Genomic DNA, 22,687 nt, shown 5'->3' on the forward strand with positions numbered 1-22,687 from the left:
TATTAAGTACTATAAATTTAGTGGCTTAAACAATATAAATTTATGATCTTATAGTTCTGTAGTTTGGGAGTCTGACACAGGTCTCACCAGGCTTTGTTAAGGTGAAGGCGGGTTTGGTTCCTTCTGTAGGCTCTGGAAAAGAATCTGTTTCCTTGATTTTTCTAGCTTGTGAGGGTCACTTGCCCTTCTGGGGTCATGAACCCTTCCTCACATCACTCTAACTTCTTGTTTTGACCATTACAGCTCCTTCCTCCTTTGATTCCTGTTCCCTTTTTCCTATAGGGATCATTATGATTGCACTGGGCTCACACAGATAATCCAAGATAATCTTCTCCCATTTCATGATCCCTAATCATATTTCCAAAAATCTCTCATTTTGTATGGTAACATTCACAGGTTCTGGGGATTAGGACATGGAAATATTTGGGGAGCCATTACTGAACATACTATAAGCTCCAATTTTTTTTTTTTCATTTTCAATACCAAAGAATTATAAAATCCTATACTTGACAGTTGTAGGATAGTGTGGAGTTCTTTAGTTGTTCCTGAATCCTGCCTATATATTGAACCCCCTCTTCTACTAGAGGTAACTTTCAGCATAGGATTGTAATTCTGTATGTCTCTGATGACCTAAATGTTGTCACTCTGTCTGGATCCATTTTCTAACTCTTTTCTTGTGTTGAGTGATTATTCATGTGTGGCCACTCAGCATCACACCTGCTTCCTTAAGTATAGGTGTGCCTTTTATTTTTTTAACTGTTTTAAGCTTGTTTACTCTTTTCCAGTTAACATGACTCCCCACCAACCCCATCCATGCTATTAATGCAAATACCATGTCGGCCCAGCTTCTGCAGAAGCTAGTGACTTTGCTAACCAAATGCAGAACTTTGCAATCATTTGGGTCTTAAATTTATAATGAGAATTCTCAAATGGGCTTGATGCTCATTACCTGAAATTACTCCACCCCTCTCCAACAAAAAATAACAAAATGAATTTCTGTTCTTAGTGATTCTGTTTCAGCTTATAAATGATCTTTAACTTCCTTGTAAAAGACAGGAACTATATCATTGTTTCCTCTGAAAAATATCAATCCAGTATTAACTTAGAGAACAGATACCAGTCACATACCCTGAGACCGGTGGTATTTATCCTATTTCCAAGGGATCATGAGAGAAACAGCACTCAGTTTGCCAACTTTTGATGAATCCTTTGTAACTCTTGCTGAAAGTAACCCAAACCCACATCTTTTGTTCTCTGTGTATGATTTGCTAGTTGTTCCACGTGGTTAATACTACTAAGCTTTTCATTCACATCTAACTTTGAAAGGATACACATGGACACACATACACACTCTCTCTCTCTCTCGATGAATGTGTCAGTCTTTTTAAGTTGACTTCAGTGTCTAATTCTGCCAAAATAATGGGTTTCATCTAAGACCCACATTTTAAAGAAGTAAGACCTACATAGCAGATTGAGAAAAAAATATTAAATACTTTCCATGTACATTACTAAGCATTTTAGACTGGTTATCATATAAATTAGACATGACCAGCAACAAATATGTTTAAATGCAATCAATATCCAAGTACATATTTAAGTAAACTTTTTTCTTCATTTTTTAATCCTCTTAGATTTCCTTTTAAAAATGTATTATTTTTGAAATGGTTCTTTACTAACCACAATTGATAATTAAGTGGAAACTAAAATAATAATACAACTTAAGATGGTCTCTGGGAAAAATGCATTTAATTTTCTCCACAAGGGGAAAGATTAGCATAAAATACTAAGAAATATTGAGAAATAGAACTGTTCAAAAGGGGAAGCAGGTCACCTTCCCACCTTCTCTAGTAAGCATCCACAGGCCATAGGGATGACCCACCCATGGGTTATCCATTGCCCATCTAGGGGGGAGCCTATTAAACATGGGGTTATCTACTAGCTACCTTGCTCATCAGCAGGTCTCCAGACCATCACCGAAGGCATAAGAGGTAGAAGGAATCTCGATTATAAAATCTGGCATTTTCTTGTCTTCCTCAGGGAGTGCAGGCACCCCAGTAATGTTTAACAAAAATGGGGATGCACCTGGGCGTTATGACATCTTTCAGTACCAGACCACAAACACCACCAACCCTGGTTACCGTCTGATTGGACAGTGGACAGATGAACTTCAGCTCAATGTGAGTATTAATTGTTCCTTTCCCTTTGCTTATGTGATGAACAGACAGACTTTTAATATGCTCAATTAGGCAAGCGTTCTTGTTTTTATGTTTGTGTGGATATATATGTGGGCATGCATCCTGTTAAAATCATCTGCAGGGATTGATAATCCATAATATAAGAGTGATAGTGATGATGATTATGATGATAAAAATGTGCTTTGAATTTGTGCTGGGCATTATACTCAGCACTTATGTGAATGATCTCATTTAGCCTGAGGCTTGAAGTGCCTAACAGACAAGTTACCCGCTAATTCTTTAAAAGATCCTTCTCTCGGTCAGCTTTTCTTTCTTCTTTCTTTTCTTCTTCATATGATGATGTATTTTTTTCATTTAGGGCATTTTAGTGAGTCACTTTAGTTTTTACTGAGATTCTCTGAGTAATTGCAATGTTAACATCCATAATCTCTTCCTCTTCTTGTCAAACATGACCTTGAGTAAGTGGCCACTTCCTTGTGGAGGTTAGGTTAAAGTGCACCAGCCAGAGACCATCAGGAGCTCATCTGTAGTCAGACGCAGTTACGTTTATTTAACTTTTAGTTGCATGAGGAGAAGCTCCTGCCAGCAAAACCTCTTCATGATGAAGGAGTTTAGATGTCATTTATTATATGTTTGGGGCTAAGGTGGGTGATTTTCAGGAGGTTTAGGGAAACTAGGGCTATTTTTGGTTTGGGTCCTCTTAGAAAATAGACACAAGTTGATGATAGTACAGCTTGGTGATTTTTGTGTAGGGGAAGGGAAGATAAAGGCTAAGCAAGAGTTGTCACTTAAAAAAGAAACAGTAGGCACTTTAGAGAACTGAAGAAGGGACATACTATATTTGTGGTTGCAGAGTATCCTTGTTTCTGTCTGGTTGCAGACCCAGTTGTGGAGTGGCCTTGTTTTTTGTCTTGTTCCACCATAGTCATTGAGTGGCTTTGTCTGATTATCATTTATATTCTGCTGAAGTTGTTTATGTTCTGTTTGGAATGTGCCTGCCTCGATGTTAGCTAACAGCTTTCTGGCCATTTAAAAAAACTTTTTTTTGGTTTCTTAATAGTTCAGGTTCAACATTCAACAGTGTGCTTCTCATAATATTTACAATGTCCTACTTGAAATTATTGTTAATTTAAATAAATCCACCAATCTTTACAGGTAGTAAAGAGCATGAGCTAGGGTACTTCCACCCTGGCTGGGCCAAACCTAGCTGGAGCTCAGCATCTCATGCTTCCCATGATTTTCCTCCTCTCCTGGAAGGGATCTTAAATAGGTCAGGCCCTAGCCTGGTGGTTGGGGTCCTGGAACCTAGTGCAGCAGAAGTCGGAGAAGTAAGGGTATTGTGGGGCCTCTGTGCTGAGTTGTACTCGATAGGGTTACACTTCAAGAGGTTCTGCAGCAGGTCCCTTCCTGCAGTGGCATGGTGGCTGGCTACATTGGGCAAGCTTTATAAATTGGGTAGAACATCCCGGCTTCATAAATATTATAGTATATACAGGCACATGATTTTCTTTGGTCCAGAAGTTTCCTGAATTACTCTGGGTTCCTCAGAGAAATGGGACCAATAGGATAGATGATAGATAGCTAGACTATAAGGAAATGGCTCATTCAACTATGAAGGATGAGAAGTCCCAAGATGTCTAATTGGCAAGCCGGAGACCCAGGAGAGCCAAAGGTGTAATGGTGTAAGTTCCAGTCTGAGTGTGTGAAGTCAGGGGAAGACTTATGTCCCAACGGGAAGATAAGCAGAGAGGATTCTTTCTGACTCAGCCTTTTTATTGTATTTCAGCTCTCAAGTTTGTTTAGGCCTACTCACATTGGGGAGGGCCATCTGTTTTGCTCACTGTACCAGTTTAAATATTCAGCTCATTCAGAAACACCCTCACAGGCCTGCCTAGAATACTGCTTAGCCGAATGGTTGGGTGCCCCATGCACATAAAATGAACCATCACAGGCCCTATCCCAGAAAATTCCTTCTAATATATCTTACAAAGCTGGGAATTATGCTGTTAGCATTTACCAGTCTATACCTTTAGAAGGCATTTTGGAAATTATTGAGAGAAGGGCTTCTTGAGAGTAGAAAACAGAATTAATGTCATAGCAGTGGAGAGTTTGGGTCATGGTTTCGACGAGAGGATTGTTCATAAGTGGGGGGTTGGTGAGGCCACCACAGGCCAGTTACCTTATTTGCACATGGCTCTGGCCTTGCTGTGTTTATACCTGTCCAGTTCTTCCTCCCCTGAGATCTCCCATCCAAGTGAGCTCACACAATGATTGGGTCCAAAGGATTGTGATCTGGCATCCAAGAATGCATGGAGCCAGCCAGCCAGTGCCAGCCATGGCTGGGATGAATGCTGAGTACTAGAAGCAAAGAAAAAGCTAAAATTATCCTGAGCTTAAAGCATACTAAACTTGTGAGCAAAAAGAGAAAATAAAAGCAAAACAAGCAAATAAAGTTCAGCAGGTAAACTCGAGGGGTGGTAATCAAAAGCAGAATCAAAGTAGCATAACCTGGCTGACATACCCAAAGTGTGTTTTGAATGGGTGTTGCCTGTGGGATACAAAGATGGATTAGCCAGAACTAAAGGTAGAGAGAATCAAGGTCTGTGCTATCCATGTGAACTGCTCAGGACTTATTGTAAGACCCACAAGATTATATAGTGCATTAATCCTTGCTAGCATAACCCTCTGCACCAGTGTTAAATCCCCGGCATGTGTAATTTGTCCATGCACAAAAGAATCCCAACCATGCTTCACACCAACTCCAGATATTACCTGGGAATTCTTAAGCCCACAATTTTTAATGACCAACATCAACACCATTTTTTTAAAATTTTGGTTTGTATTTTATCCTTCATAGGAATTGCATTTCATTAGCCATTTAACAGGTTTTTGTTTGTTTTTAATGCACCTATGATGCATCTCAGGAGGCAATGGGTACACAGTGTTGGAAGAAAACAAATGTGGTCCCTGTTCTCACAAAATTGATGATCTAGGATTGGAGGTGCATGATACACAAGTAAACGGATGTATATATGGAGATTCGAAAGTGTGAGAAGAGTCATGGAGCAGGGAGAATGATGGAAGTGGAGAGAGACCTCCCAGATGAGCAGCCAGGACTGTGAGGAATAGGAGTGATCCACCAAGCAGGTAGGAGGCTGCCTTAGCAATGGCGTGACTAAGGGAGAGGAGGATGGGTGGTAGGAAAGGTCAGAGCCATTGATAAGACACATAGCATGAAGTCCTTTGCAGGCTATGCTAAAACATTTTTAAAATTTATTCTGAGTGCATTTAAAAGCCAATGAGAAGTATTAAACAGGGGAGTGACTAGATCAAATTTAGAAATAAATTATTTTGTCTGCTAGGAAGGTAATGAATTGGAAGGGGCAAGAGTGGGAGAGGAAGACCAACTGAGAGTTGATTTTAGCTATCAAGTGAAATAGGATGGTTAGTGAAGGGGTTCTCAAACCTCAGCAAGTAGCAGGATCATCAGAGCATTTGTGAAAACACAGATTGCTGCCCCGCACCAAATGGGTTTCTGATTCATGTGGTGTCTGTCTCAACCGGTTGGGGGCCCCCAAATGTGGGGCAGCGATGGAGTGGAAGCTAGTGGTGCCTGTGGGGAAAGGATTTACCCGAGGCAGAACAAAGGCGATAGAAATGTATGGAATACACCACAAGGTAGCCATGGGAAGGACGGCAAAGGAGAAACTGCAACCACGCAGTGCGTGGGGGCTGTTTTTAAAGGAGGAAGGTATGGAGGTATGGGGACATAGAGAACTGTGCTTGGTGGTAAGTAGCCCATTAGTCAATTAGGGCCAGTGGCTATCTTGAGGTAGGTACCCTGATGGGCCTATCAGTATTCAGCCAGGGGGTCACTGTGGGCCCCTTTGTCTTGATCAAGTTTCCATTGCTCAAAACTGTTGTCTGAAAGCGGCCTCTAAGACCCAGAAGGTCTCAGACTGGGAGGAGGCTCAAATATCTGCCTTTCTAAGAGTCCCTGTGTAAGGCTGATGGCACTTTGAGATCCACTGGCTTAGAGAGTGTGCTGATTGTAGTGCTGTAATGAAGTGGGTAGAAACACATGTGTGGATAACACATAACATATACATGTCTGTATATATTTACACATACATATATTAGAGGAAGAATAGGATAATGTAGTGATGGATTCAGTGCTGAAATTGAAGCAAAAAATAACATTCAAAAGGTGAACCCCATGTTTACGGCTTGAGAGGCTGTGTAGATGATAGCCACATAAGATTAGGAAGACTGCTTACAGTGGGCGGGAGAGGTGGGTAAAATTGAGAATCCTGAGTTGGTGCTCTTAAATGTATGAGAGCCAAAATGAACTGGATAGAAGTCTGAAGCTCAGAAGACAGTTTTGGTCTACAGTTATTAAAAAAAAGAAAAGAAAAGCCAGTTAGTTGTTAACCTATAAATAACATTTAAATCCATTAAAGAAAGAGAAAAGAGAATAGCCAAGAACCCAAGGTCTTGAAAACCTCATAGGAAATGGTATAGTTCCTTTCTAATTACTCCAAATGTTACCCAACTTAAAATATTCTGTTTCATGAGCCCAGAAAGTTAGGGCAAACATATACGTTGGCTTTTGTGTTTGTTAATGGAAGCTAGATCCGGGTGATATAGCATTAGGTGGGAACACTTTTTATTCTACTTTTTCATGCTGAAAGTGGTGTGTTATGAAGAACAGACAGGACACCTGAATTCTCACGTGGATCCAGTAGTGTATGCTTGGTCCTACATGCAACCTGAAGGTATGGAGGACTGAGCCAGAAAGAGGGCCATCTGTGTTCAGAATGGTGAGAGGCTGGGTTAATTCAGTTTAGGATGGCTGCTAGGATAACTGGCCTTGACAGGCCATGTCCCTGTTGATGCCTTTTATGGGATCCTTAGGATATCAGTAAGTTGACTTTAAATCACAAAGGAAAGACAAAAGAGGAGATAAGTAGAGTACCCAGAGTCACTCCTGCACCCTATCCTGGACCGCCAGAGCCACGGCCCAGGCAGCCTACACAGTAGTTGGGATCTTACCCAACACTACCCAGTCCATAATGTTCCTTTTGTTATAATTATTCTCGGTTAAAAATTCTATTAAGAGTGTAATTCAGGCAAACTTAGTTTCATAGGTTTGCTTTCTTGCGGTCAATAGAATAAAACAAAGCATTTCAAGTGACAATTGTACTTCTCCTCATTTACAAATACTCAGGGGTACTCTTGCAATCCCCAGTTAGATCATCTCTAGCAAATGAAATTTTCACAAGTGCTTTCTCTGTGGTCAGTGATTGCAAATGAGTTTCTGAGCCAAGAAATCAGAGTTTTAAGAATCCAACCTATCCACCAGACTGCTCTGCTGTTCTGTATCTGGAACTTAGGTGTCTAATAGTGTGCTGCCCGTTAGAGAATGCCTTCGTGCATTCTTACTGCCTGTTGGACTAGTAGCCCTGGGGTCTGTCTCCTCTTTGGGCTAAGAGATGAGCACATGCTTTGCTACTAGGATATTTATGCACGAACAAGAATTCATCGGAAGGAAATCATAAAGACCAAAGCCGTTTACTCTCCCCATTGCAACCTCCAAAGAAATAATCCTGACTTATTTTCTCAGGCTTGTATTCTACACAGAGATTCCATAAAACGTTATGCCTGGCAGAAAAGCAGGAAAAGGGTTAATGAAACAAAGAGACATCTGCAGTGTGTCAGAAAGGATGATAGCTAATGGAGATGCTAGGATAAAGGAAGGGCTGGCCCTGCACCTGGTGTTCACCGACTAAGATAAGGGGCTTGTAATGAATATATTGCATTTAAAGGGCTTAGATATTGTATAATTTAATTTTTGTATTTACATATGATTTATATTTGAATTGGACTTTGAAGGATAAGTAGTGTTCCCAGGATGGAGAAGAAGAAAAAACATGTTTTAAAATTCATAATGCAGTACCATTTAAAAATTGGCATCAGGGACTATGTCAGGAAAAAGGCAAAAATGAAATGTAGATGCTTTTAAAAATTCAAAATGTATGATATGAAGTAAACTCTACATTTGTTATGTGTACTGAGAAATAGAGGTGACTTTTGTCATCTTTCATTTATTTGCAATTAGTAGGAAATTAGATGTGCCCCAAAATGTTAAATTTTCAAATACCTGAAATTATTTCAAATACCGAAATGTTAGAGTTTAAAAACAAGCATTCTTAGTAGGCATCTTCCTGCAGGGAATTGCACCCCTTTTACATAAAAGGCTCTGAATGAATATTACTTAACCTTTTCTGGATCCTCAATCGTCTGCCATTCTGTAAAATTGTCCAACTTTGTGATCTTGTGAGGTATATGAGGCTTGTTTGCTTTTTAAGTGATTTGTTCACTGTTAAACTTACTTTTCACCTAGAGACTGAAAGCTCCTGGAAGGTAGAATCCAAAATTTAGTTGTTTTTCATACCTACTAGCAAAGTACCTGGCACATGGTAGGCATCTGGGGTTTTTGTTAATATATGAAACCATGTAAAATGAATATGAACACTTTTGAATGATGGACATGACCTGCAGCAAGCAGCCACACTTCCTCCCTGTGGGAGGAGCCCCCAGGTTTCCTGTTAGCCATATGGTTTGCCCTGAAGAGTTCCTAAGACCAGGGGTGGGATCTGATTCTGTTTAAGCCAATTGCCAGGACCATAGTAATGGGACAGGTGCTGAACTAAGTCTGTCCAATAGAAAGAACCACTAGACATCTGTCGGCTAATCTGGGGTACCAAGAAGCGCTTGTCCAATGGGTGTGACCCTCCGGAGCCACAGGAGATATTTGGAGGCCACACTGCAGGAGCTCCAGGGAAGAGGAGTCAAAACTTAGAGTGAGGGGCGCCTGGGTGGCTCAGTCATTAAGCGTCTGCCTTCGGCTCAGGTCATGATCCCAGGGTCCTGAGATCGAGCCCCCCATTGGGCTCCCTGCTGGGCGGGAAGCCTGCTTCTCCCTCTCCTCCCCGCTCATGCTGTCTTCTCACTATCTCTGTCTCTCTCTCTCTCTCAAAAAAAAAAAAAAAAAAAAAAAAGCTAAAAAAAAAACAAACCTTAGAAAAACTAGGTCCAGCTTATAGCCTTCGAGCCCTAGGAAACCCCTGCTGGAAGCCACTTATATGTTCTCTGAATTGTTCCATTATCAATAGATCAAGGGAATTTAAGTATGATACTTATTGCTTGTAATCTCATTCACTGTAGCCACCAAAAATTTTAAAAATACTTTTTTAATATGCCCAGATCAGGAAAAAAAAGCGCCTACCCTCATCAATAAGCAAATTTTTTTCACATTTCATTAAATTGAGGTGATCAAAATGTAAGTTTTAAATGTTGAGATTTTGTTAAATATTGAACCTTCCACATGCTTAGAAGTTTGGCTCTCAGAGGCATCTGAAGACATAAGAAGTATGGTTGATTGCAGAAAGCATTGTTTAATCAAGTTATATATGCCAAAATCAATACTTACTTACACCTGCCTATAAAACTACTAATCGCTATTGTTTATAATTGCAACAGTAAAAATGTTTTAAAAATCTAATAATACTGATAATTTAGAGTATTGCATGAGCTCTGGGGTAATGGATAGGCATAATCAAAGCAATGTAGACAAGGGAAAAAATATGTAAGTTGTCAAAACCTAGAATTTCTTCAGCTTCAATTTACAGTCTCCTTTTATAGAATCACCTTATTGCTCATCATAATTATTGTAAAGGAATAAAAATAATTCCTTTACAATTTGTTGTTTTCTTATTAAGACTACAGGTTTTGAAGCAGACCTGATTAAATGGACCTGAGTCTCTGCTCCACTACTTACCAGCTGTAAAGCAGGATTATAATAGCACAAATTTCATAAGGTTATTGTTAGATTTAAATGTAGTGAAATATGGAATATACTTAAAACCGTGCCTGGCACATAGTAAATGTTCAGCTAATGTTATAGCCACAACAGCAACAATAATTTAATATCCTTAGTTTATAACATCATCTGTAACTGCTCAAAATGTCAGTTTCTTGTGCTTAGCTACATTATTTTTTATACTCCAGCACCCAGCATAATGCTTAGCATATAAAAATGGCTTGTTCTATATTAACTAGATGAGGAGATGAACAGACCACTGAATTGTACCATATGTTACCTAGGAGTGAGGATTGTCATTTTTAATGTAGAATTCCCAGTGTCTGTTGGATGAACGGATAGGAGGATTTATCCAGAGTTCAACCCTAGTCAGCAGTTCCATATGATTTAGGGATCCATCCAAGAACTTGAGTCACCAGATAAGTTCCAGGTTCCATTTTACAAGTGGTATATGGGCTTGTTCAAATTGCAAAGATAGACTGTTTTGGTCTCTTTGGAAAAAGGGGGGTAGAAGCTGGTTTTAGTTTTGTTTTAATTGACTTTTAGTTTTAGAAACCTACCAGTGGCTATTGAGAACATGGAGTGGGATTACTGTCCTGAGGGATCAAGTAGGAGAATCGTTGGCTACTTCTGTGTTGGTGAAAGTAACTTAAAAATCAAGCCATTGAGGGGAGCCTGGGTGGCTCAGTCGTTAAGTGTCTGCCTTCAGCTCAGGTCATGATCCCAGGGTCCTGGGATCGAGTCCCACATCGGGCTCCCTGCTCTGCGGGAAGCCTGCTTCTCCCTCTCCTGCTCCCCCTGCTTGTGTTCCCTCTCTTGCTGTGTCTCTCTCTGTCAAATAAATAAATAAAATCTTTAAAAAAAAAATCATGCCATTGACGCTGGTTCCGTCTGCCACCGGCTTCTCTACCCTTTAATGCCACCTTCGTGAAGGAGTCAAAGCGGCAAAGAATTTGGGATCAGAGGATCTAGTTTATAATCATGCTCTTTGCAGTTCCTAGATCTGTGAAGCAGGACAAGGAAAGCTTCCCTTTCCTTGAGACCAGAGTGACAAGAGTTCTTTGCATTTGTGAGCATTTCTGAATCTGACAGTAACTACTGTTTTCCACTTGTCTGCCAGCTTGAGACAAGAAATCCCAAACTGAATACAGTCAGCAGATAGGTTTAAGAAGTTAATGACTTGGCAATATTATAGAAATTAAGAAATTTCATTAAGAACAGCTACATTTTGGGCTGTTCTTTTAAAAATCAGAAAACCTGCCAATACCGCGTCTTTATCCCATGCCATAACAGGTGTCTGGACCCAAGTAGCAGCTTCCCACTTTGGACAAGGTGTGTATTCTTCCAGGTTCCCACAGAACCCACCACTACCTTACTGCCATCAGCAGTGTGTTTCATTCACCTAATCTAGATTTCGAATACATTCTAACTTCTTTCCACTAATTTGGAAAGCATATGCTTGACTTTTTTCTCTGGAAATTGGTTTTTAAAAGTCAACAATAATATATCGATATTGACCCAAAACACCTGTAAGTATGTAAAAACACTTCATTTAAAAGCTCAGGAAATGCAGCCTGCAAGAGAAGGCTGCCTTAGTAAAGACAGTGCTTTTGTGTGGAAATGTGTATTTGTACATATTTTGAAACATATTGAAAATGAAAGAAACAGTTCACCCTTTTGTTGTCAGCATTTTTTCTAGTAGTCAGTGGTATATAACTGTGTTCAGTCTATGAACGTCTGGAAGATTAATAGTATTTATAATTACACTTATGGCTCCACAAACATGTAAATAGAGAACTCTAAACCCCCCCCTTTTTTTTTTCCATTTGGCATTGTAGGTATTCACGCAAATCACTTCATGTTTTTGAATATACAACTACGTTCTATGGGGAAATTGTCGAATTTCATTAGTATGTGCATTTTGAACTCAGGCATAATACATAGGCAAGAAGAAGTAATCAGGACAAGTAGAGACTGGTCACTCTCAGCAGTCACGACCAATCCAAAATTATAAAAAGGGAAGAGCTGAGTTTATGTACCCTCTGCCCAACTTTTTGCCCTATGAAGCCAAAAATTCTAGAATGACCTGATTATGTTAAAATTAAAATGTAGGAATTAGATTTGAAGTGTTTTCAAACAAGTGGGAGGCAGTGTCAGGAGGCCTGAGCTGGAGTCCTGCCTTTGCCACTTACTGCTTAAGCAAATCATTTAGCATCCCTGATGTATTTAAAATAAAGTGAAGTCAAGCAAAGCAACTACTTCACAAGAACACTTTGAGAATAAATTGCAATAATTTCCCTGATAGAAGAAAGCCTATGACATTTGTGGTTGTGTTTCTTGTATTAGTTTTTTATCAGTGCCATAAATAATAACCAGAAATTTAGTGGCTAAAAACAACACAAATGAATCTCCTTAGAGGTCAGAAGTCAGTGTGGGTCTCACTAGGCTAAAATCACCATGTTACCAGGGCTGTGTTTCTTTCTGGAGGCTCTAGGTAGTAATGTATTTCCTGCTCATTCATGTTATTGGCAGCATTCAGGTCTTTGTGGTAGGGGACTGAGATCTCTTTCTTCGCTGGCAGCTGTGGGTCGATCCCACCTTCTAGAGACTGTCTTGATGCACTGGTGTTTGGCCCCCTCCTTCCTCCAAGCCCACCACAGCAGGTTGAGCCTCCCTCATGTTTCTGGTCTCTCCTGCCTTCTCTTTGATAATCGAATCCCTCTCACTAACCCTTATGCCTTCCTTTTCCACTTTGAAGGGCCAATGTGGGGCCCATCCACATCATCGAGAATAATCTATTTTTAAGGTCTAGAGCCTTATTCCATCTACAAAAGCCATTTTTGCCAGGTAAGGGAACATATTCACAGGTTTAAGAAATTAGGCTGTGGAAACCTTTGGGTTGGGGTGGGGGCAGATTATGTTGCCTAACTACAGTTCTTTACTGCATAACTCTTTGTATGAGGTCTATAACATCCATATGAAATTCCTATTATTCATCAATAGGGAGTTAATATAGTTGTGCATAGGAGTTTTTTTGCAGTTCTATATACTTAAGCACCTCTGGTGTCTGAGCTCATCTGTTTAATTGGTACATGTTCTAATCGTATTTCTGGAAAAGTCTGGGTAGAACCCTGAATTAAAAACCCTGAATTAATGAGAAGCAGACAGAATCCTCCTCAAGTGGGGAGGCAAAATTGAAGATTAACAGGAAGGATAAGTGATGCCAGCACAACAGGAGACTTAGCTCAGCTCCAGGAGGGAATTCTGTGACCTCCAACTCTTTCTTAGGCAGACAACATGGACTGACCTGCTGAAATTAAGTGAAACTCCCAAAAGGGTAGTGAGAGACGAGGCTTCATCTTACAATAACCCATTTTCTTTTTTCATTTGTCAGGGGATAATAATTTGACAGTACTGACGTTTCCTAATCATCCTACCCCCAAGTAATTAATCTTTTAATTCCCATTCTTAATCTAGAAGATCATTTATTTTAACCTTTTATTCCTATTTTAGCCCCCCAGTTCCTGAGCATTTTGTTTTGGATTGCATTAGTTCTCTTTAAGTGGAAAAGCAGAAATGCACAAGAAGACTAGATGGGCAGTTCTTCAAAAAGCTAAAAATCAAGTTTCCATATAAACTAGCAATTCCACTTCTAGGCATATACCTAACTCTGAGTTTCTGTGGCCCGTGAAAGACCATGAGGCAGTAGAATATAGTAGTAGCTTTGAATGTGGGGTGTTGACTGCCAACTCCCTGACAGAGCTACCAACATAGCCTGTTGATAAAGCCAAGTCACATGTACCATGTACTGCAATAAAGGAGGCCACCACCTTAGAGTCTTCATAGCTTCTCAAAAGAGAAAGGGCAAAGGCAGATCTTTCTACAATTTGGTTGTCTGAACGAAGGCTCTTCTTTCAATGGGGGAGGCTTGATCAGAATTGAGCAAAGTGTGTGATATTACAGTTTCGTGTTGCTGCACACAGCGAGGAGGGTTGGGGAGCATGTTTCTTTGAGCAAGCAGTCATTTGATTGGAGGATTTGGGCAGGTAGAGTGATAAGTCATCCTGAAAAGGGACAACTTCCCCTATGGCAATTTATTTTCCTTGGAATAGGATGATCAAATCCCATGTTGAAATAGATGGAGTTTTAGAAAGTTCCTATAATAAACCACAAAAATATTTGTAACTTCATCTTCCTGATCAAGAATTTCTGGGACTGTGGAACCATTATTAGTGTAGACAGTTGGAGTGTCCTTGATCCTTTCATGCAAGATGTTCTAAAGAGGTGGACCAAGTTAGAATGTTTTCATCTACGATAAGCCATCTGTGTGCAGAGTCCTCCTCAGTGGAGTTCTGGGACACCTAGAAAGGGGCTGTTTGGTGGCATCACTTCTGCCCAGATATAGGGATAATTCTTGCCCAAATGTCATAGGCCATGGTGAAAAGTCAAACCTGTCTGCCTTTTCCATTCTCTTCCAATCTTCAGAACCAAAATAGCACAGACGCTGAGCTATATGTCATCCCAACCTACTCTACTTGCTTATGGAAGCCACCTCCATAACTGATGCTATTAAAGTTATCCTCTTTTTAAATCAGTGTCTGTGTCCTAAGTAGGGGCCCTAGTCTGAAAGAGTTCACTTTTCTGGAAGCCCCCACCCCCAGTGTTCTCAGGTAAGCACTGCCATTCCTGGGGATGATTTGCTAAAGCCATCTTTCTTTCTAGCATTTTATGTAGCATCATGTCTACAAATAGCTTCTCCAAAAATTCTACAGTTGAGAGTAGCAAACCCTCCCCACAAAAAATCTGAATGAACAAAGATGCTGCCAGCCCCCAGTGATGTCGTGCATGTTTACAAATGTGTTTCCCATGCCTGGGAACAGGTTCCAGCTGGTCTTTCCATGGCTGCACAGATTATTTCCCATTGTTAAGAATAAAAGTGGCTTCAGTTGAGTTTTTGAGGTCAGAGCTTACCCTCTTTCATTTGATTGATTGTGGAGCCCATGAGAAATCTCTGTCCTTGGAAAATGAGGTGTGGGGAGCCTGGGAGTGGTGGTCTTCCAGCTGCACCCCTTGTCCTCTTTCTTCGAGTTATCTTGCCTGCCACTCAGGCACAGTGCTCTGGCCAATAGGTGTTCATTCTTTACAACCTCTTCAACAAACACTCAACTATTCAGATGTGGGTGGTGTTTTTCAATTGCCCTACTTAATAATCCTCCCCAATATGACAGTGAGAAAGAAGTAACAAGCTCAGAACAAGGAAGACAGAAAAGATGCGGTAGGAAAATACAAAGAACTCTAAATTTCTCATAAATAACAAATGCATTCTTGATTTATTGTGTGGTGATACTGTAACACAGCCTTCACAATGACTGAACAGGACATGAGGGCCTTTATCTTAGCAGGGAACATGATGCCTGCCATTTGAAATCACGCTCTGAAAGCCGGCTTTAACACATTGATGTATATGCGTTGGAAAGGTAAATGGCTCTTTGAAATTGCCCTGAAATCATTTATGCTTCAATAAGAAGCTAGCAGTGAAGTTGGTAAATAGTCAGTTACATGATTTGTGCGCATATTTCCCAATAGTTAATTTTTTCCATTAAAGGTATAGATCACCTTGGCTGTGAATGCCAGTTTACAGGATTCAATCAAGAGTGGCAGATTAGACTGTCAGGAGTCTGGCGAGAAGGGGTGGAACCAATAGCTCTTCTTTCTCATCACTGTTATTGTTACACAAATGAGTGTCATTGCCGCTTGAGGTGACTGCCTAGAATGAAAGGAAGCTCGCTTGAGCGGAAGACTTAACTGATTTGCCTTATAGTCATTAACTTGCAACGTTGTTGGGAAACTGTTGAAGATTTCCTGGATGCCTTGTGAATGTCACTGTCAAGCGTCTTATTAGGCATATCCAGTATTGTGAGCATTTTTATAAAGGACTATTCAAGACTCAGGGACTCCTGCTAAAATCAGCCTACTTTTGCTGGTCTTGGCTCTAATTTTAAATTTGTTTTTTAAAGACATCTGGAGCTAAAGTGACTGATAGCATTATTTTTAAATAGAATATACTACTGATTCCTCTGGGTGACCTTTCCTGAAACAGATTTGTGTTATCAGCCTTAATTTTCCTTGCTGAAAAATGGAGAGGGATAGGTCAACATGAACAGGTATGCTGGCGAAGGTCATTTGTGAAGAGGCAACATGGTGTAGTGTTAGCAAGCATGCATGGCCCATGCAGGTTTAAACCTGAGCTTCACCCCTTTCTAGTACTACTATTTGCTTCATCTCATTTAACTAGTCTCACTCGTCCTATCTGTAAGATGGGACTAATGAGGGGACCTACTGCTGAGGATTGTTGTGAGGATCACTTACGATGGTGGCTGGTACTATTTGCTAGGACTACTATTGTCATTGCAGCTTTTCTTAAAACCCAATTTGACCTTGTCATTCCTCTGTACCAGACCTGTGCGCTGTCCTCTCCTTCCTCCAGGATCAGGGCAGACCATCCTCTCAGCTTCTTCCTTCTCCCCAGGTAGCCTGGGTTCCACCCCACCCTGCTGTACTCCTGTCACCCAGACCTCCGTGAAGTGTCCTCGATCTGTCACATTCTCTCTGACATTTCCATGTCTTACCAAGTCACTTGAAATACCATAGTCCACCACAGAACTGAAACTGGCCCCTGAATGTACTCCAGCTTCCTTGGGAAGACCCTACATCAAGCATTTCCTCTTCCTTCCCCCACCCCCAGCTGGGACCATCCCTCTCCCCATGGCACCTTCCTTTCTCTAAACAAATCCATGAAGTCCTCAGTGGCACTGGACCTCCCAGGGCCCAGCACAGTGTTAGGCACTAAGTTGCTACTTAAGAATGAAATTATTAGCAGTAAAATATCGAAAGCTTGGATCTCTTTCCTGCCACCAACTTCCTTTTTGTTGGAGAGCTTGCAATTGCAGTGTAGAGGGAAGGGTCAGGGTCATTATTAAAGCTGGCAGAAACATCTCTGGCCAAAGATCATAAAATGCACTCAAATGCACTCGACAGAGCAAGATGCCAAGCTGCCCAGAGCAGTACATCACCCAGTCCCTCGAAGTTCACCCTCCCCCCGAGAGAAGGGCGAAGAGGGCACAGGAAGTCTTCTGTAGACAGAGACTAAGGAAGCACTAACCACTCCTCTCCCACCCTTCCCAACTCTGGGGTATACTTCAGACATCTTACCTTTTTAACTCCCTAATTCCAGCTGGTTTTCAGAATGAATAGACAGAGACCAATTACTATCCAAGATGGTTATTTTCAAAAAGGCATCCATGGGCATGTGGCCAGAGATAACAGATTCAGCTATGTTAGGTAACTTCTTTAAGAATGAACCCTCTGAGGACATGGCTTTGGGGCTATTATTAGCTTGCCTCTCATTTTGGTTGTTTCATTCTGAGATGTGGATCTTCATTACTTTTGTTTTCTTCCTCTTTGCTGTGATCACGACAAAGGAAAATCATCATATATTCCTTTTTTTAAAATAAGCCTTTTGAAATCTAATTTGAATGTTTTTGCATCCCTTCTCCCAGCCATTTCTCATGGGATTGCTAATTTTCCTCCCTCTCCTGCAAACTCTGTATCCTCCAATTAAAAAGTAAAATTACATACAAATATATTCTTTAATCATGACCCCTTGTTCCTTCCCCTTGGAAGTTAGAGTTCAGGGTGCCAAAAGAGATGACTTCATTAATGTGAAAAATACAGCTTTCCAACTTGAAACATGGACTTGGTAGTCCTTTGTCTGTTGTGCTTGTTCTCCCCTTGCAGTCATTTTCCTTTCCTCTGCTCACCGAACCTCACATTGACAAAATCCTTAAGTAACCATGAATATGCAGGCTTGGTCTTTCCCAAGCCAACTGGAGGGAAATCTGGAGAATTACTGGCCTGTTGAAAGACCATGTTTCTTCCATCATAGGTGGAAGTCTTCACAGCTAAGCCCTGGGCTCTGTTTCTTCAGGTTGTGTGCTTTGGGGAATGTACTCACTGGGTAATTGCTCATGGCATTAAAAATTTATGTTGGTCAACGACGTATCAAGTAGACATTTATTTTGGCTGTAAGATGAATGGGGCACTTGAAAAGGTAGGGGGGAGAAAGAACTTTGGATTTGAAAAGTAAATATCTTTGCTAGTGTTCTTCCTTCTGCCAAGAGGGTTTATTACAAATATTTAATAACCGGTAAGATCTGGGACCAACTTAGTACAGTCACCAGCCCTTGCTGGACTAGAGTTCTGGAAACCTCCCACTGTGCTACTCCATAAGTTTCTCCATAAGTTCATGGGCAGTCCCAGGGTCTCACAGGGAAAGGCTAGGGATGTAGAGCAGTAGGGAACACCAGAGGGAGGGGTCAGTCCTACTCACCAAGATAATATGAAGGAATTTTAGTATTTTAACAACTCACAAGTTTATTCCTGTGTATATGATTGCTTATTAGTCCAACTTTGTCCACCTCCCCCAGGCATGCAATTGACTACTCATCTTTGCAGGTAGTTCAAATGTTACTTTCTCTGCAGAACCTTCCCTAATTTCCAATGGATTCCATGTCCCCAGAGCACTGTTAACCATGATTTTAGAATACTTAAAGTCCTATGCTAAGGACTAGAAGACAGTTATAGCATAGAAGAGAAAAGAATATGGCCTCTGGAGGGCAGTGAACTTCTCTAGCCTCAGTGTACCCATGTGTAAAGTGAGGACATTTGTATTGTCCTAGTCTACTACATTTCTCCAAAGGCAGCTTATGAGACAAGGATTTAGATGCAGGCATTTGGGAGATGATCCCAGCAAACATGTAAGGGGGTAGGGGAGTGAGGCAAGAAGGGGCCAGTATAGAGTGTATTGACAGGCAAGTTATCATTGAGGGCATCTGCAGCTAAGTCTCACTGGAGACTCTGAGTTTCCAGAATAGCCTCAGAATCATGGCAAGGACCTGCATGCCTCATAGATTGAGGGCTGTTCCTTGGGCATTATCTCCCCAGAGCTTCCACCTAAAAATGGCCAGAAAACAACCTTGGAAAGGGCAACAAAGAATGTCAGGTTGTCATGTTGCGAAGTAATAGGCACGTACTGAAACTATCCACAGGGGGGCCTCTGAAGTGGGCTAAGCTGGTAGGAGTAGAGCTTGGACAACACCCACTACAAATACCTCCTTCACAGAGTTTCTCTGATAAGGTATGCAGAGGAGCTAGCTCCATGTCTACCCCATTGGGCCTTCACAATAGAGTTTCAATTAATAATTATATTAGATAACATTTTTGATCACCTACAGTGACTATCTGCCAGTCACTATATACATGCTAACTCTTTTAACTCTCAACAGTTAACTAATGAGGGTATTTTTACTCCCACTTTGCAGATGAGGAACCCAAGGTCCCCAACAACATTTGTCAGGGTTCCATAGGTACTAAGTGGGAGTGATAAACCCAGGCACTCTGGCTTCACAGTCCCCACGTCTAACCTCTATGTATTATTCCTCTCTATGAGTAAAAGGGAACAGAAAATGGCTGCAAACATCTTTAGATTCACATTCACGTTAACTAACTCTAGCCCTTATCTTTACTTTGTCACTCAGGCAATTTATGTGACCCCAGAAACAGACCTTTGGGATAAAGGACTTGACACTTTGCTTAATTTAGATGAGGCCCATTCATTTGCTGCACACCGTGGATGCTCTGCTTGTCAGACACAGAGGCCATCATTAGTCAAGAGCATTTATGGAAGGTTTCTCATGTGCAGAGCTTTGTTCTCAGAGCTGTTGGGAGTTGAAGAGGAAGTAGGGGAGACAGTCTCATCCATCACTGAATCTAACCAGGTAGTACAGATGCCCAGAATTCCCTACCTAAGTGGCAAAAATGAAAACTAAGCATGCAAAACTCAGCCAGGCCCCTTAAGGTAGCAGAGACAGGTTCTTCTTCCTCCCCTGCAATGTGTTTTCCAGGTTCCAGCTGGTGAAAAATGCAGATTTAGAGCAACACAATAAGAAAAAAAAAATCACAAGGGGGGAGGGACCAACTTCTTCACTTACAGCAGGGAAAGTGGGTTATATATAAACATATGTCAAAGCAATTGGAACCAAATTGGGCATTGGGTTTGGAGCTGTGTTAACAATGACTTAAACACTCAACGATTGAACTTCAAAGTATGAAATAGGCCCCATAATATCCACTTCACCAGTGTGTTGCAAGGTTAACTAAAAAGCAAACTAGCAAAATGATGGTCCATAGATGTTATTTTTTTCTTTCTTTGCTTGCACTTTGGGAACAGTAATTCATTGTGAGTATTGCAGACTTATGGCTAGTGGGGGACAGGGGATGTGAAATGTATAGTTTAGAGCTGTGAGTTTCAAACTTTGCCATACATTCCCATTACTGGCGTGAATGTTGAAATGGAGATTACCACAGGCCGCCATCACCTCTGAAATTCTGATTCCACCAAAACAACATTGTTCAATATTAGAGGTAATTCTGGTGTACTTGGGGAATGGAACACATTTTGGAAAGACTGGCCTGTTATCCATATTCACCAAGGGATCCAAGATTGAGCTGTATAAAATCTAATAAAAATGATCGATTAAGTGCTTACCCATGCAATTGCAAAGTGCATTAAAAAAGGAGACATTTAAAAATGGGATTATGTTACAGCCCAGGATGGTTACCTAGATAGTAGCCGTGCAAAAGTGTGTGAATAGTGGGCATGCGTGAGGGCATCAGGCTACAGGATGCATTGGTCTTCAGGCTTTTCAAAGCAAGTTGGAATGCATTCTTTAATTTGATGCAAATAGTAGGCAGCTAGTAAGATAAACATGGAGTTGAATCTCAGATTTGTCAAGTAATAAGGATTTGAGCAACTTACACATCCTCAATTTCCACAGTTGAGAAAAGGGGAATAATAGCCAGCTAGCTGGGTTGTTTCAAGGAAAATGATAATTATTATCACTATGTGTGACTGAGCCCTCAATGCATGTTATAATGACTTGGTAGAACCTATCTCAGGGAGGCAAAAGGACTCATGTCTATTCATGTGGATATTGAATCTGCACAGTGCCTCCCCCGAGGTTCTTCAAGAATATGGAGGAAGTATTCTCAGCATAGCTGGGCTGAGCATCTGGCTGCAACCATGCAAAGGCCCTGCTGTGAGATACAGAAAGCATTGAAGGTGTGAATGCACTTCAGAGGTCAAAGCATTTTGCTAATTAGAAATTAGTATTTCACACCATGGCAGGCAAGTTGGGTCCTATAAACCCAGTGATTTTGATTAAATGTGTCTCAATCCCATAGCCAGTGCTCTAGACAAAGAATCTGTCACTTGGTGGATTCCAAGTAAACTCACATGTCCTGAAGAAAAGTAGCCACATCATTTAACTGCAGATGGGAAAAGAAATGGATACATATGTACCTAGTTCCTATTAATGTGCCAGCAATTCAACTCTGCCTGGGAGAACTGGGGAAGGTCAATGACGAGTCAGTCTGTAAGGTCCTGAAGGAAGACGTAGCCAGGATGGAACAACGTGTCCTTGGACAGTCATGAAATGAGAGGCTGGAGTAATATAAAGGTGATGCTATCTATAAGCCAACTTTGAGGTCCAGTTGTAAAAGACTCTCTCTGCCAAGTTAGGGTAGCTGGATTCTTTCCTGGAAGAAAATAGATCATAGAGGTTTTGTAGAAGTTTAAGGAGGGAAAGTGATGGAATGAGCAGACCATACTAATGAGAGGTTAAACAGAGAGATCTCAGAAGTGTTCTAAAAAAGGGTTGAGGATGTGGTTCCTCTGATTCATGTGCTCTGTTGTGTCATGTGATGATTTTTTAAATAAGTGACATTAAGAGAATTATACGGTCCTTGGGGGAGAGAAGGGGAAGAAGAAACATTTATTTTATGCCTCCTGTGTCATCCTTATCACTGAAAATTTACTCTTAACATCTATGATGTTCCTAACAAACTTAAGTATGTAATTCTTGAGTTGCCCCTTCCCAAAAAGGAAATGAGCAAGAAGAACATGAGTAACGTGACTGTCTTCCTGGCATATTCATTGGTTCATCCAGTAGATAGGCACTGAGTACCTATTGTGTGCCAAATGCTTTTCCAAATCTTGAGGATTCAGCCTTGGGCAAGAGGGAGTAGGTTTATGCTCATATACACCATGACATTCAAGGACAGAAGATGGCAATAAACCAGTAAATAAAGAGATAGCCGTAGGTGCTCTGTGAGAATAAGATAAGGTGATGTGATACACAGGCGTACTTTAAACTGGAAGGCAAAGGCCCTTTGTGGAGGTGACAGTCAAGTTGACATGGGAGTGATAAACAGCCAGGGATTAATCTGGGGACAAAATGGTTTTGATAGATGGAACAGAAAGCAGCCAAGGAACAGAGCCCTCGAGGAGAGAGGACACTAGTGTGTCCTGGAAACTGAAGGAGCCACTGGGATGGTAGAAGTTAAGTAAGAGTTAGGGGGACAGGTAATGAGGTCAGTGATAGGCAAGGGCCAGTGGATCTTGAATCTTGGGAAGAGCTTGGGTTTTCTTCAGAGTATCAGGAGAAGTCATTTGAGGATTTTAATTAGGGAAATGATATGATCTGAGTTATAT

At 41.0% G+C, this 22,687-nt stretch overlaps 1 protein-coding gene across 1 annotated transcript in view; it reads left to right on the top strand.

Moving 5' to 3' along the window:
- The window catches only part of GRM7 (glutamate metabotropic receptor 7), a 755,739-nt gene that overhangs the window by 512,991 nt on the left and 220,061 nt on the right, over nucleotides 1-22,687 (top strand). Inside the window, exon 5 of the mRNA XM_081820434.1 lies at nucleotides 2,038-2,177. Coding sequence (XP_081676560.1) covers nucleotides 2,038-2,177 — 140 coding nt within the window. The remainder of the gene's footprint in view (nucleotides 1-2,037; nucleotides 2,178-22,687) is intronic.

Source organism: Leptonychotes weddellii, chromosome 1 (assembly GCF_054177405.1).
Source record: "Leptonychotes weddellii isolate Sample4059 chromosome 1, ASM5417740v2, whole genome shotgun sequence".
Taxonomy (NCBI): domain Eukaryota; kingdom Metazoa; phylum Chordata; class Mammalia; order Carnivora; family Phocidae; genus Leptonychotes; species Leptonychotes weddellii.